The 14,693-nt window shown below is 42.8% G+C and overlaps 1 protein-coding gene across 8 annotated transcripts in view; it reads left to right on the top strand.

Moving 5' to 3' along the window:
- The window catches only part of LOC124629730 (muscle-specific protein 300 kDa-like), a 170,206-nt gene that overhangs the window by 60,308 nt on the left and 95,205 nt on the right, over window positions 1-14,693 (top strand). For 6 of the 8 annotated variants that reach the window (XR_006984319.1, XM_047163253.1, XM_047163256.1 and 3 more), the window contains exons 7-15: window positions 105-1,285; window positions 2,039-2,245; window positions 2,621-2,854; window positions 3,309-3,485; window positions 4,263-4,506; window positions 4,914-5,093; window positions 5,498-5,872; window positions 6,208-14,250; window positions 14,332-14,406. Coding sequence is in view for 7 of the 8 variants with exons in the window: in XM_047163253.1 (XP_047019209.1) it covers window positions 105-1,285; window positions 2,039-2,245; window positions 2,621-2,854; window positions 3,309-3,485; window positions 4,263-4,506; window positions 4,914-5,093; window positions 5,498-5,872; window positions 6,208-14,250; window positions 14,332-14,406 (10,716 nt within the window). In the remaining variant the exon portion in view is untranslated. The remainder of the gene's footprint in view (window positions 1-104; window positions 1,286-2,038; window positions 2,246-2,620; window positions 2,855-3,308; window positions 3,486-4,262; window positions 4,507-4,913; window positions 5,094-5,497; window positions 5,873-6,207; window positions 14,251-14,331; window positions 14,407-14,693) is intronic. The other 2 variants (XM_047163257.1, XM_047163255.1) reach the window with 1 other exon arrangement.

Genomic DNA, 14,693 nt, shown 5'->3' with positions numbered 1-14,693 from the left:
TAAACATGTGATTAGAATGAATCACGGTGCCAAGTTATTCATGATCTGTATTGTTTTAACAAGTGTTCGTCTATCTATTATCTGATGGTATGTTTTGTTAACAGACGACAGGACCGGATGCCGTAGCGGCAGTGCAGGAGGAGTACGAATCTCTACGGATGTGGCTGACGGAGCGCGTCACCACAGTCCAGAGGCAATACGACTCGCGAACTCTCTCGCGGCACTACGAGGACTATGTCCGCGCAGAGAACGAAAGGCTCTCTAGAGAACCCATCTACCAGAAGCTAGAGAAACTCATGTACACGCAGAGCCTTGTAGCCATCGCGCCCAAGTCCTGGCGCGAACTAGTCTCCCTTTGGATAGAATTAGAAAGACTGCACAGAAGATGGTTGTGGCTTTTAGACTCCGAACTCCCCGGAGACTTTAGAAATGTCGGCGAGTGGTTAGCGAGGGCCGAATACCTTTTATACTTTGACGAAATACCCACTAGCTTAGACGAGAGGACTGCTGCCATTATTAGCGAGAAATTAGAGGAACACAGCGGCTTCTTCGCTGGTTTACCTGAAGTTATCGACAGATTCGAAGCGGCTTTAAGATCCCCGGACGCCGCGAGGATACCAGGTGAAAGACTCCAAGACATGAAGGAGCGTCTAGAGACAGTAAGTCGAAGGGCGCCGCAGAGGAAGGCCAGGTTAAAGTACTTGGAGCACAAGTGTTGTATCGTAGCCTTCACAGAGCTGACTAAAGCGAAGCTTGCCGCGTGGACCGGCAAGTACGGTCGCATCGACCACGTCCGTGCCTTATTAGAAGATTATGATAATTTCGTGACTAAGAATAAGATTTTCCAGGAGTTCGATAGAGCTTACGTTGATATTAAGCAAGTAGCGGAGGAGTACAAGAGGGTGTGTGAAGTAGATAGGACTGAAGCGAGAGATATTGATACGTTCTTGAAGGACGTCGCGGAGTCTTGGAGACGCGTGGCGTCTGACGTGCGCTGCGCCAGGAGTGTGCTAGAGGAAGTCATTGCGCATTGGGAGCGGTGGAACACCTTAGCAGATGACTTCACCACCTGGCTAGATAAGGCACAGCATATGCTAAGAGTGTCTGAAGATGAGAGATTAGAGTTCTTCCAAGACTTGACGGTATGGAAGGAGAAGCACCAACTGTTGGGTGACGCAGCCGGGTTCCTGGCTGCGACCTGCTCTGAGGAAATCAGTCAGGAGATCAAGAGGAAGTACGTTGAGATCACGGAGCGTTGGGAACGCGTGTGGGAAGAAGCTGAGAGGTAAGCTAGCATTTAATATTTTTACTTGTAATATCAAGGCAACGTGATCTAGGACATGCATCAATACCACTAAATTCATAATCTGATAATAATAAAATGATTTATGTTTTCTAAGAAGCTGTCCTCGTTACAATTATCAACTTCTAAAGAATTGACAATATCTTTAAAGTGGATTAATAAAAATGTTATATCAATGACTTTATTGCATGATCGCGTTTTTGACTATGATGAATCACGATGTCATAATTTTTTACAAATGCGTTTTTCCAATTTGGCGTCGTAGGCCTTTTATTTTCGACGCTTTAGGCGGCGGCGACCTTTCGCGTCCGGCCCTGATCCAGGCCATGGTCCGGGGCGAGAGGGAATGGGATGCCGTCGCCTCCTTCTGCGAAGCGGTCATGCTCGAGAAGGAGGAGGCGGAACGTCAGAGAGTTCGCACCTCTCATCCCGGCCGCCGCGCTGGACCAGGTAGACACCATGGGCGCCGGGTGTCGCGAGACGACTCCCGGCCACCGTAGGCGTGGGTCTGTGGGCGGTGAGTTCGGGTGGCTCATCGTCCCTCTGTCTGCTTAGACGACAGACCCGTGTCGACGGCGCGCGTTGTTCCACGCGTGAGTCAAAGAGATGTCAGCAACCCCAGCGGGGCCCAGCAGGGCCAAGGCCTGCCGGCCCACGACGAGGGGTCATTTGATGACTTTTAACGTCGCTAAAAAAAAAGGCGTAAAATTTAACTTGTAACTGTTATTATCCTAGATACGTCCGCGGCGGCGATGCTCTACGCAACCGCCGCGAGTTGGCTGCCGGCGTCCACGCGCTGGACTCCTGGCTGTCCGCCGCCGACAACCTGCTGACCAGGCAACCCAGGGCCAACACACAGGACATACAGGCCTATATCGACCAGCTGCTACAGCTTAATTCGGAGATTGAACACCATGAGGAACTGTTTAAGACTATTAGCAGGTGAGTTTTATAGATGAAGTTGGTGGAAAATGAAAGGAAAATGTTATACTTTAAATTATAGATGAAAGCATATTATAGTATTTTTTTGTCGTAGATGTCAATATTACATGGATGAATTTAATAAGATTTTTAGAAAAACTTTTATTGACAATCAAAATTTTCGTGTTTGCTTCTGAGGAAAATCTTCCCCTTGCATTGCAAACTTTACAATCTAAAATTACGCAAGGGTTTAATTCTGATATAAAAGTGCTCTCAGAATTATTACAATGACCCAACAAGGCACCAATTTAATCCGTAGTTATATCACTGTAAAAACCTATTATCATGAAAAAAACTTCGACAGTTCTAAAATGATTCACATAATTCAATTTCCAGAACCTTCCAAAACGCGATCGCTGAGATGCCCCGCGACGAGGTAGAAGCCAACATGTCTAAGCTCAAACAGCAGAAGGAAGCTCTCGTCCGAGTGCGGGCCACAGTGCCAGTCAAGCTGCATCAGTACCGACAGCTGTTAGTGCAGCATGAGTCGCTGGAGAGCGGGCAGAAGGAGATAGGATCCTGGCTCGATAAGGCTGAGGAGGCCTTGAGGAGTTCCGGAGAGACTAGACGGTAAGACAAATGGAAGTAGGAAATAATTTTGCTAGCTCTTTGACGTGGTTGCGTTGGTTAAAAACTGTCAAGAATATATGAACATGAGTTACAAAAAAAAAGCATCTGAATTAAGAATATCCTCCTTTTTGAAAGGCAATTTTTAAGTCCTTTTTTTTCATGCAGTGGGAATATTTGGTATTTAAATCTATCTTTATAGAGCTTAGCTGCTCAGTTAATAGACCTTCCCTCGGAAGTACTATGTTGATTCTTGTTCAAATACATCAATATTAATTTACAAGTTTACGGTTGCATACTGAAACACCTCTTAGTTTTAAGCTCTGCTCAAACATTATTCTGCCTCTGTCAAACTTACCTACATTTCTGCGACAGAAGTCGTTACTGTAATTAGGTATTTCGAGGTTTATACACCCCCATTATGTTCACCAACATAATCTTTATTTTCTCCCCGCAGCGAAGTAATATCAGAGCGCTACGAGGTCCACCGCACATTCTTCTCTCGCACCACCTACTACCGCTCCATGCTGGAGAGCAAGAACAAAGTCTTCCAGAACATCGTCAAGTCGGCCGATGCTGACAGGAGCGCTGATGTTACTGAACAGGTCAAACTGATGAGGGATCTTAACGAGAGGTGGGTGATTTAGTTATAAGTGTTAAAAAAGCCAGTAAACCGGCTCTTCATATTCCAAAATAAATATTAAAAATAAGTTGTCACTAGTTGTCAGACTCTCTTATGTACTCCTCTTATGAACTCTCTTATATACTCCTCTTATGTACTCTCTTAAATACTCCTCTTATGTACTCTCTTATTAAATTTCTTATGTAGCCTCTTATGTATTTCTCTTATATCCTCCTCTTATGAACTCTCTTATGTACTCCTCATATGTACTCCTCTTATGTACTCTCTTATGTACTCCTCATATGTACTCCTCTTATATAATCTCTTATGTAATCTCATGTACTCTCTTACGTACTCCTCTTATGTATTCCTCATATGTACTCTCTTATGTACTCCTCATATGTACTCCTCTTATATAATCTCTTATGTAATCTCTTATGTACTCTCTTACGTACTCCTCTTATGTACTCCTTTTATATACTCCTCTTATGTACTCTCTTATGAACTCCTCTTCAATTTGGTATCATCATTATGCTCCTATGTTTAGCTTTAGCTCAATAATAATATTGTAAGGATTGCATTTCAATCTAATACGTAATACGGATATGTTGTACTTGAAGATTGTCATTATGTTTTGTCAAAAAGGGAGTTCGTTATAACATGCTGGATTCAAGGTACCATCCTAACAAATCAATTCATCTATTCTTGCCCTATTTGTGAGTCCTAAGACCTTAAACGCCAGTTTAATGCCTTAAATAAAACACCTTTTCAACCATCGTACTCTCGCAGGTTCGCTCACGTATCATCGGAAGCGACCCGTCGTGAAGCCGACTTACAGCGTCTCGTCCGCGCCTGGGAAGACTTCGACGCCAAGAAACGTGCTGTTGAGGAGTGGGCTTCAAGAGCTGAGGCACTGTTGGCCGACAACAGAGTGGACTCCAAGCAGGCCGTTGACTTCCACAAGAGATTCTTCCAGGGAGCTGATGAGAGAGCTGTCTCGGAGCTCGTCAGGTCTGGTCGGGAGTTGATTGAGGTGAGTGAAGCAAGTCTGGTTGATAGTTTAAATTCATTCGGTTTTAATACATGTCAGAATTTTTAGATATACTTCATGATTTTAAGAGCGGTGAACTATAGTGATCATTTTGCATTATGCACCGAAAGAACTTATAGTTTTTCGAAGTTACAGAGTCGATGAATAGAGAAAACATAGTGCTTATTTTATCCGATACTACATTAATACAGACAGTCATAAAAAATACCAAAATATTCAAGCAATTCATTCCTCAGCAGCGCCATCTTTAATTTGCTACGACGTTTACGTACACGTAAACATTTTGATTGACCAACGAGGCGTGAATGGCGGCGTACAAATTGTAACCTACCAGGTGTTCCATTGAATCTGTAGTGTAGGTTATAACCCTATCACCCTTGTTTCCCCAGCTGGTATCCGAAGAAGACCGTCCAGCCATCGTACAGACAGTAGAACAGCTACAGCAGCGCTGGCGGTCCCTGCTGGACCGGGCGCCGCCGCACCTCATGCGGCTGGAGTTCCGCCTCGACGAGACCGTGTTCCACCACTGCATCAAGGACATCGACAGGGAGATCGTGTATGAGGAGCAGGTGAGCAAATAGCTATATAAAGGAACAGCTCCAACAGCGTTGGTGTTAATAGTGCAGAAGGAAGATCCATAATAAAAAATAATTTAAATCCATTTTCACCGACGACAAAAAAAAACGTCCCTTATTCTTAAAACAACCGTTTACTTGTGAATTAAGCCTTAGAACTCATAGTTAACGGTGGCTCATATAAAAGTGATGTTCGTATTCTCCGTGAACTCGAGCCTTAGTTGCCAACTGGTCCAATATAAAATAGTTATTGTTCCCAAGACTATAAAATGTAAATAATATGTTAAACCGTCTTTGACCTAATATGACGTGATAAAATGCAATTCAAGTGCAGTCATGTTACACATTATGTTTCATTCACTGACTTAGCAACACTTACAAATTTTCACCTTCCCCAGGCGTACAACCAAAGCGACGACGCCGACGGCATTCTCATCCGCAACGAAGAATACTTCCGCAACCAAGGCAAGATCATGCAAGTGGAGCACTGTCTCCAAAACCTGCACAAAATAGCTACCAGCTACACGCATCAAACTAACGACAATACTCTAGAAGAATCCGTGAGAAAATGCGAACAAATGTGGGAGTCTACCGTACAAAGGGTAGAACACTTTAGACAGCAGTTGCAGAGGATTCCGGCTAAATGGGACGCTTATAGGGAGAAGTTCCGTGAAATGGAACGCTGGATGGACCATGTGGATAAGACCATGGATAGCATTGTAAGGGAGGTCGACTCGGCTGAGGCGTTTGAGAGGGAGAAGACTATCTTCCAGGTAAGAATAGAATTAATTTTTGTAAGTAAAGAATTGTGTGTTTTAAATATCTCTTTCCGAAGATTTGGTAAAGATTAGGTTATGGTGAATGTTGTTTAGTAAATCTAAATCTGTTTATGTAAATGAATTAATTACTTTGTATTTTTCTCCTGCTTGCTTCGGAAATAATAGTTGAGGGAACTTATGGTAAATATTGTTACAAATAAATGTTGTATTTGTCCAAAATATAGCACTGTTTAAATGTAGTTTGCAACATTTTTTTGTAGTTTTTTTTTATTCATTATTATTTAGAGTGAGAATTAAAATGGTGCACTATAACAAAATTTAATTTCTAGAATATCTGCCGCGAAGCCGACAAGAAGCGTGAAGACATGAAGTGGCTTGTCCAGACTCTTGACATGCTCACTAACCACTGCTCTGAGGGAGAGGCACAAGAGGAACAAGTACGACTCGAAAACCTTATCGCGAGGTACAAGAACCTCATCCCTACCATCGAGATCACCATGATTAAGACTGAGACCTACACCCGATGCTACACCTACCGCAGAGAGGTGCACGAAGTTATTTGTGTACTCGAAAACGCTAAAGAACAAGCCATGGTTGCCCCAGAGCCTCAGTCACTACAACACGTAGAACAGTTAGTGCTGGAACAACAAGCCGCAGTACAGAAACTCGACCGCCACCGACCCTCAGTCATGGCAATGCTACAAAGAGGCAAAGACCTCATCAAGGATGCCAACGCACCTGCCTTCGTCAGGGAGGACGTTAAGACCCTCGAGACTGGCTGGAACACAGCTTACGAAACCTCCACGGACCGTCTGCACAAACTGCGTGACACACAGAAAGTATGGTCCAACTACGAGTATCAGAAAGATGAACTGCTCTCAGACCTCGACAAGTATGAGAGTTATGTTGTTCACCCAGGACTTGAACTCGGAGTCACCAACATCGGCCGTGAACTCCAAGAAACGAAGACGATTAAGACTGACATTGAAAAGGCGAAGTCTGAAAGACTGCCTCAGTTACAGCAGGCTTACAGCCAGTTACGTACTCTGACAGCAGATAAACCAAAACCCGTCATTGAGAAAGATCTGGAAACTATTGAACGTAAGCTGGTGAGAGTACAAGATGAAGTTGACAGCAAGGTCGTGCATTTAGAGAAGTTCAACGAGGAATGGGTCAAAATTGAACACAAACTGGAACATGTCAGAGAATGGATTAAGAAGGAAAGTCCGATCTTGATCCAACAAATTCGTTCTGAGAACATCACTCCTGAAGAGAGAGTGATTAAATCCCAGTCGCTACAGAAAGTCATTGCTGAAAAACTCGAGACCATTCGAGGTGTTGCTGACCAAGGAACTAAGTTGGCTGTGGAACATCGTGTTCAAGATGCCAACAGACTCAAAGGTGAAGTGGCTTTGTTGGAGAAAATGATGGCTGACCTGCAACGTTCAACTGAGCACCAGACTAAAGTGGTTGAACATGACTTGGCAACATACCAGAAGTATCAGAAGGGAGTTGCTGAAATCAAACCTTGGATTGAAGAAGCTGAGCTGAAGTTAGGCAACGTCCCTAAACCTACGACATTGCCTGAGGCTCAGCAACTACAGCAACAGTCTAAGGCTTTGATTACTGACTGTGAGAAACAGCTGACGAACTTGCAGATCTTATCGAGTGTCAGTCACCAGCTGTCCGGTAAGACAAGTGCTCCTGATGAAGTAGATGCCATCCATTCACGATGGGCTGTAGTACATGACTTGGCTGACCAGTGGAACAACAAACTGGACAAACTTGTTACCAACTGGGAGAACTTCGAACGTGAAGCCGAGAAACTGGAGACTTGGATCGAAAACGGTGAAAAACTGTTGAGTAGCAGAAACGTTTCCATTGACTCGCCACAAGTTGAGAAGTTAGATAGAGAGTTGAACAAACTCAAGTCGTTTGGAAACGAGATTTCACAGCAACAAGCAAAAATCATCAGTCTGTCTCAGACCTGTGATAATATCTGCCATAACATACAGCCTGAAGGCGCTACTCTACTCAAGAACAAAGTATCGGACATCAAGCAACGTACAAACGATCTCGCTGAGACAGTGAGGTCTCGAGTCAACGAGCTATCTGACAAGATCATTGTCAGACAGGAGTTCATGACCAAACTACACAACTTTGACAACTGGATTACAGACTTCAGAAGGAAGACTGAAAGCTACGATCAAATCGGTGCCGACAAGGTAGAACCAACGCTACAATCTATGCATGTACTTTTACAAGAACACGCAGCAAAGGCTCCTGAGTTCACTGAAATATACAATGAAATCAAGAACATGACGCTCGCTTCACACCCAGACGAATCTCGGTCGCTAAGCGAAACTTACTCTAACATTGCCGAACACTATCAGATTATTGAGAACAACATTCAACAAAACAAAGGAATTCTACAGAAATGGTCCGACCTACTCAACTGGTATGATGAATCTAAGCAACAACTGAACCACATTCAGTACCAGATTGAAGGTCCAAAACTCACACCAGAGAGTTATGAAATTTTGAGACAAGAACTTGTCAATGTTATCACCAAAATACCTGAATGGAAGAGCAATGTTGCTCTGTTAGACGGACCTTCAAAGGTCAAGGTAACTGACCAGAACACCGGCCGTATTATGTCTCCTACAAGTATTGTAAAAGAGATCGAAAATAAGGCAGAAGCTCTGCTTAGCCAGGTGACCAACAAGAGAGACTTGGTACAGAAAGTAGGCGCTAGATGGGACAAGTTTAATGTACAGCACAATGCTTTGGGAGAAGTATTGCATAACGTGCAATCTGTGCTTAATGAAATGTCTCAGAAACCTGTGCCATTGACTGAAGCTACCATCCAAGATATGACAGAACAGCTAGACAAGTTGGACGCTGAAATGAAAGAGAAACAGTCCATCCGTAAGGAGCTGAGAGAAGAAGGACTTCACTTAATGAGAGAAGATCAGCCGAACATGGGCACGATACAGAATGCTTTGTCTACTGCTGACAACAACTGGGACCAAGTTGTCAATGCTGTTCGTGACACTAAGAACAAGTATATATTACTGTCTTCTACTCTACATGAACTGAAGAACTTCACAGTTGCTTTTGATAGAGAAATGAGCAGGGCTGAGCAACTGTACAATGAAAGCAAGGATGCGCCTAACGATTACATACAAACCGGACAGGCTCTGGAGAAGGCCAAGAAATCGTATGAGATCCTCAAGAGATCTAAAGGTTTACTAGACCAAATGGATGTCATTAAACAGTCTGTACTCAAACAGGCATCTACGCTGGGTGGATTTGATACCAGCCCTCTCGAGGAAGCATTCTTGACATCTCAGACACAATGGGAGAAGGTCAACGATGCTGTTATCAAGAGAATACAGGATCTGGAATCTCAACTCATAGTTTGGAGACAGATTGATGACACTAAGAATCAAGTCGTCACTTGGCTAAGCGAAACTGGTCAGAACTTGGCCAACGCTTGTGACAACTTAGAAATCAGATTCGGACAAAGCCATCTTACGAAATACAAGGAAGAACTGCCAATATACACTGGTCTTAAAAACAGCATCAAAGCTAAATGTGAGCAGATCACTAATCTAAATAAGAGTATTCCAGTGAGTCAAGTATCTTCAATCATTGACTACTTAGACAACGAGTTTGCCGCTCTGCAGTCACTTGCTGATAACTTAGAAAGCGCGGTATCATCACTTGGAACGAAGGAAACTAAACTGAAGGACCAGATTAAACGCCTTTCCGACAACGTTAGCAAAATCCGTGACGATATCATTAAATGCGATGACATGACAGGCGATAACGCTAAGATTCTCGATCGTCTGAAGAAGTGCCAAGCCTGCAAAGCTGAGCTTCAGAACTTGAATGACGAAATTGATAACTTGTCTCAAAATGTTTCGGAAATGAACGCTAACTACCCAGGCTTCTACGAATCATTAGTACCCAAGGAACTAAGCACTTTGCAGAAGAGATTTGAGAGTGTCTTAGTACATGCAAACAAAACTGAAATCACACTTCTGACATTCTTGCAAAAACTATTTACTGACAAGCTTGCTATGTTCAACAGAAATTTGAAGATTTTGGACGACAAGACAAGATGGTGCATGCCTGACGTTACTAGTGATAAGTACAACCTCGAAGTTAAGAGTGCAGCTCTTGTAGACGTTGAAAATGGCATCGCTGACTGTAGAGCCAAAGTCGCAGAATTGAAAGAAGCTCGTGACATTCTCAAAGTTGTAGCCGAGCCCGCATGTGCTCAAGAAGCAGCACAACAAACTGAGAAAGCACAGAAGAACCTCGATGTTCTTAATGCTAATTACGAAGAAATTAAAAACAGATTGAAAGAGAACATTGAAGCTTGGCAAGAATATGAAGCTTTGTTGGAAAACGTTTCGGAGTGGCTCAAGGAAAAAGAAAACAAGGTGAGGCAAGAAGCTGCCAATTTACTGAGCTTGGATGAAATTGACGCTAAAATTGCAGAAGTTGAGAACCTTGATAAAGAAATCAAGGAATACGGCTCAGAGGTCAGCAAGCTTACAGAAATTGGAGAAAAGATCTTGGCTCGCAATCCAGACTCACGTGTTTTGCAACACATTAACCATTTGGTATCTAGATATCAAACTGTTGGCAAGTTCATGGAGAGTCATCTTAACAGGCTCAAGGACTTGAAAGACAACAAAGCCAAGTATGACAAACATATTGCTGACTTCAAGAATTGGCTACAGGATGCCAACGGCAAAATTAAGGACTTAGCAGTTATGAGCAAACATGCCAAACCATCGGCAGCTGATTTAGCTCAAGTGAAGAAACTCAATGAGAACAAGGATGTTGGTCAGAAACTCCTAAATAATGCCATCGAATCTGGCGAAGCTCTGTTCAGTGGTATCACACCAGAATGCCGTGAACAAGTAAGAAATGAACTGAGGGCTCTCAGAGACTACTTCGAAGATTCCGTGGATTCACTCAACAATGTTATCAAGGACATCGAAACAACAATCAATAAACGGTCATCCTTCGACGACACATTCAATCAGGTACAAAAATGGATCGGCGATAAGGAAAAGGAACTTGGTGAATTCAAACTTTGCCCTACGTTACCTGAAAAGAAGGCACAGCTTCACGCTAACAAAATCTTGCACCAAGAGGTTGAATTACATCAATCAATGCTCACACAATTGACTGAGAAGATCAAGCTAATGCCTGATGAGGAAGCTGAAAAGAGCTTGTCTAAAACTATTGACAGGTACAGAGATATGTCTAAAGAGCTTGAAAAGAGAATCTCGACCTGTGAAGCTCACGTTGCTGACCATGAAAAATACGTTAACATGTTCGAAGATGTCCGTGACAGACTTAACCACATTGTTGCTGAAAACAGCATGTTGAACTACGGTTCTGTTACTCAGAAAGATGATGTAGATGCTAAGATTGCCGCTATCGAGAAAGTAACGATAAAGGCTAAAGACATTCAGAATAACTTGGCTGGCCTTAAGTCACAACTTGAAACGGTCATTGAGACAACCAGTCCTAATGGACACCCGGTACTCATCAGCGAGTATGAACAGCTCAAAGCAATATGGGACCAATTATCTACACAATGTAAGGAACAGGACAAGAAACTCAAGGATACTCTTAAGCAATGGACCGAAAGTCAGAAGACGTTGGATGAACTCGAAGAATGGCTAAAGGTCAAAGAAAACCAAGTCAGGGACCAAAGCCTTAAGAGTAATCTGGAAGCTAAGATTGCTCATCTACAAAAAGTGAAGGAGATTCAGAATGAGCTTGCTGCAAGAAGCGCTGATTTTGCTGCACTCACTGACACCAAACAGAATGTAGCTACTGAATCTGAACTGACCAATAAGACATCTAAATTGGCAACAAGATACCACACGCTCAATAATCTTGTTAACGAAATCATTTCCAAGTACGAAGTATTCGTATCCGAGCACCAGACATTCGAAAACGAGTACAGCAATATGGAGAACTGGCTCATGGGAATGCTCGGTGAGCTTCAAGATCTCAACGAAATCGTTGGAGACTATGCAGTCTTACAAGAGAAACAAAACAAAGCCAAGGAACTGTATGAGACCAGAAACAAAAAGACTCCCGCTTTTGAAGAATTCTTGAGCCTCGGTGAAAAGCTGTATACACACACCAGCCCTGACGGCAGAGAAGTTATTCGTCAAAAGATCCGCAAAATAAGAACACTGTGGGACAGCTTTGGCGACAGCTTCCAGGAAACTGTGAACAAATTAGACCAATGTCTACTACAGTTCTCAGACTTCAGTCTTGCTCAAGAGCAGCTGACAAAGTGGCTTAAGGACGTTGAAAGAGCCATGCAACGACACACCGAGCTTAAAGCCTCTCTTGAAGAGAAGAAGGCGCAGTTGCAGAACCACAAGATTATGCATCAAGAGATTATGACTCACCAACAACTGGTAGAATCTGTCTGTGACAAAGCCCAGCAATTAGTTGACCAGACCCATGACGCTTCTCTCAATGTTTACCTGCAATCGATCAAACAACTGTTCCAAAACATAGTTACTAAGTCTCAAAACCTTCAAGACAATTTGGAGGACTGTGTGAAGAGACACGAAGATCTTGTTCGTCTTATTCAACAGTACAAAGAATGGCTTGGTTCACAGTCTGAGAAGCTCCTAGACATTGAAAATGCAACTGGTGAGAAACCTGAGATCATCAGGAAACTGCAATCAGCCATCGCTCTGAAAGACATTGAAAAAGTAGGCTCCGCGAAACTGGACGAAATTAGAGCAGTGTTCGCAAATGTTAGCAAGAGCACGTCTGAAGCCGGTAACACCGCTATCAAGGCTGAGATTGATAACCTGCACGATCAGCTGCGTAATGCTGTAGAAAATATTTCCAGCTCAGAACAGAAACTCAAGCATACTCTGGAGATTTGGAACAAGTTCGATTCATCAATAGAATCTATTACAGAATGGCTAAAAGATATGGAATCAAAATGCCGCGACCAGAGCCTTTGCTCCACTCTTCAAGACAAAGAAGCACAGTTACAAAGATATGTTGACTTGCGCAATAACATCAACGCTAAGGAAAAGGAAATCGATGCCTTCGTCGATGAATCTCACAGTCTTATCCAACTGAGTGGTACTGAACGACTCAAGCCTCTTGTAACTCAAGTGAGCAGTCGTTATCAACAGCTACACCTTATCTCCAAGGAAATTGTTAACCACTGGTCTGAATTAGTCGCTGACCACAGGAAGTACGCTCAGCTCCGTAGTGAATTCGATGCTTGGCTGAAACCATTAGAAGAACAGCTATTACAAATGGTTACTAAAGAAGACAAGCTAAGCATTGAAAGCAAGGGCAACAAACTACAAGTGTTCTTGATGGAGAGGGAAAATGGTGAACATAAGATCAGCATACTTACAACTGCCGGCGACAAAGTTCTACCCGAGACTGCTGCTAACGGCAGAGAGAACATTCGTGCGGAAATAAGAGCTCTCAGAGAAAGGTGGGACAAGCTCAACGACACAATCCTTCAACAACAAAAAGAATTCGAATCTCAAACACTGCAGTGGTCAAGTTACCAAGATGTACTGCAGCAGACTTTGGCTTGGTTAGATGAGAAAGAGAAGATTGTCGATGCGGAAGAAAAGGCCGTACTCAACTCTGCTCAAGAAATCAAGTCTAAACTGTTGAAGAACAAGACTTTACTTCAAGAAATCTATTCACACAAGCGAGTAATAGAGACAGTCACTGAAAAAGCAAAGAGTGTATCTGCTACTCTTCACTCAGGAAAGGGAGAGAGCGATGAAATGACTGCTATCATCAAATCAGTGTGGGATCGATACAACGCTCTTACAAACAGGTTGACTGGTATCATTGACAAACATGAGAGCACGTTTGACATTTATCAACAGTTTGCTGATCAACAGAAATCACTGCAGGATTACCAAAAGCACCTTTGGGATCGTCTTCATTTGTTATCCGACTTCAGCGGCAACAAAGCTGCATTGCAGAGCAAATTGGCTAAGATTCAAGAGCTGTTAGATGCCATCCCAACTGGAAACAACAAGTTGAAGATGTTGTCTGACCTTATCGAGAAGAACAATGCCAGACTGTCTCCTAGAGGTAAAGATGGTATGTCTCGCGAATTGAGTCTGCTCCGAGCTGATTTGGAGAAGTTCACCGCAACGGTTCATGACGTTAAACGTGGCATTGAAGACAAGATACAGCAATGGATCGAGTTTGACAGTGCCAACGACCGCCTGCAACACTGGCTGAGCGACACCGAGATGAGCCTCAAGACCTACACTCCTAAGGCAACCCTTGAGGAGAAGGTGGATCAACTCAACAAATACCAGGTAAGAATAACGAAACTGTTATTTGTTTTATTCTCCTTTATATTGAACTTTTATTTATAATTATGATATGATGTTAAACAGGATTTATGTAAAGCGATTGATTATCACGAAAATGATTTGAGTGCAGTCATTACTTTGGGCGAGGCCTTGGATCAAGTAAGATTTGATGAAAGAAAAAATCTTTTACCGTCAGCACAGTAGGACATAGCCTAATTTTCAGTAGAAACCTAATTCACGAACGTAATATCTTTATAATTTCTAATAACAAAATTACATATATTTATACTTACATAGTCGTATGCTGTGTATGACTACAATACTTCAAGTTTTGGCTATAATTTTATCTATATTTTTATTTTATTTACTAATATAGAGGCATTGGTTATTGGTACTTCTAATGCTGACAAAAGTTTATTATAAAAGGTCTAACTATCTCAATGACG

This window comes from Helicoverpa zea, chromosome 4 (assembly GCF_022581195.2).
Source record: "Helicoverpa zea isolate HzStark_Cry1AcR chromosome 4, ilHelZeax1.1, whole genome shotgun sequence".
Lineage (NCBI taxonomy): Eukaryota > Metazoa > Arthropoda > Insecta > Lepidoptera > Noctuidae > Helicoverpa > Helicoverpa zea.
The sequence above is the reverse complement of the archived record's forward strand: the minus strand, read 5'-3'. Positions and strand labels throughout refer to the sequence as shown.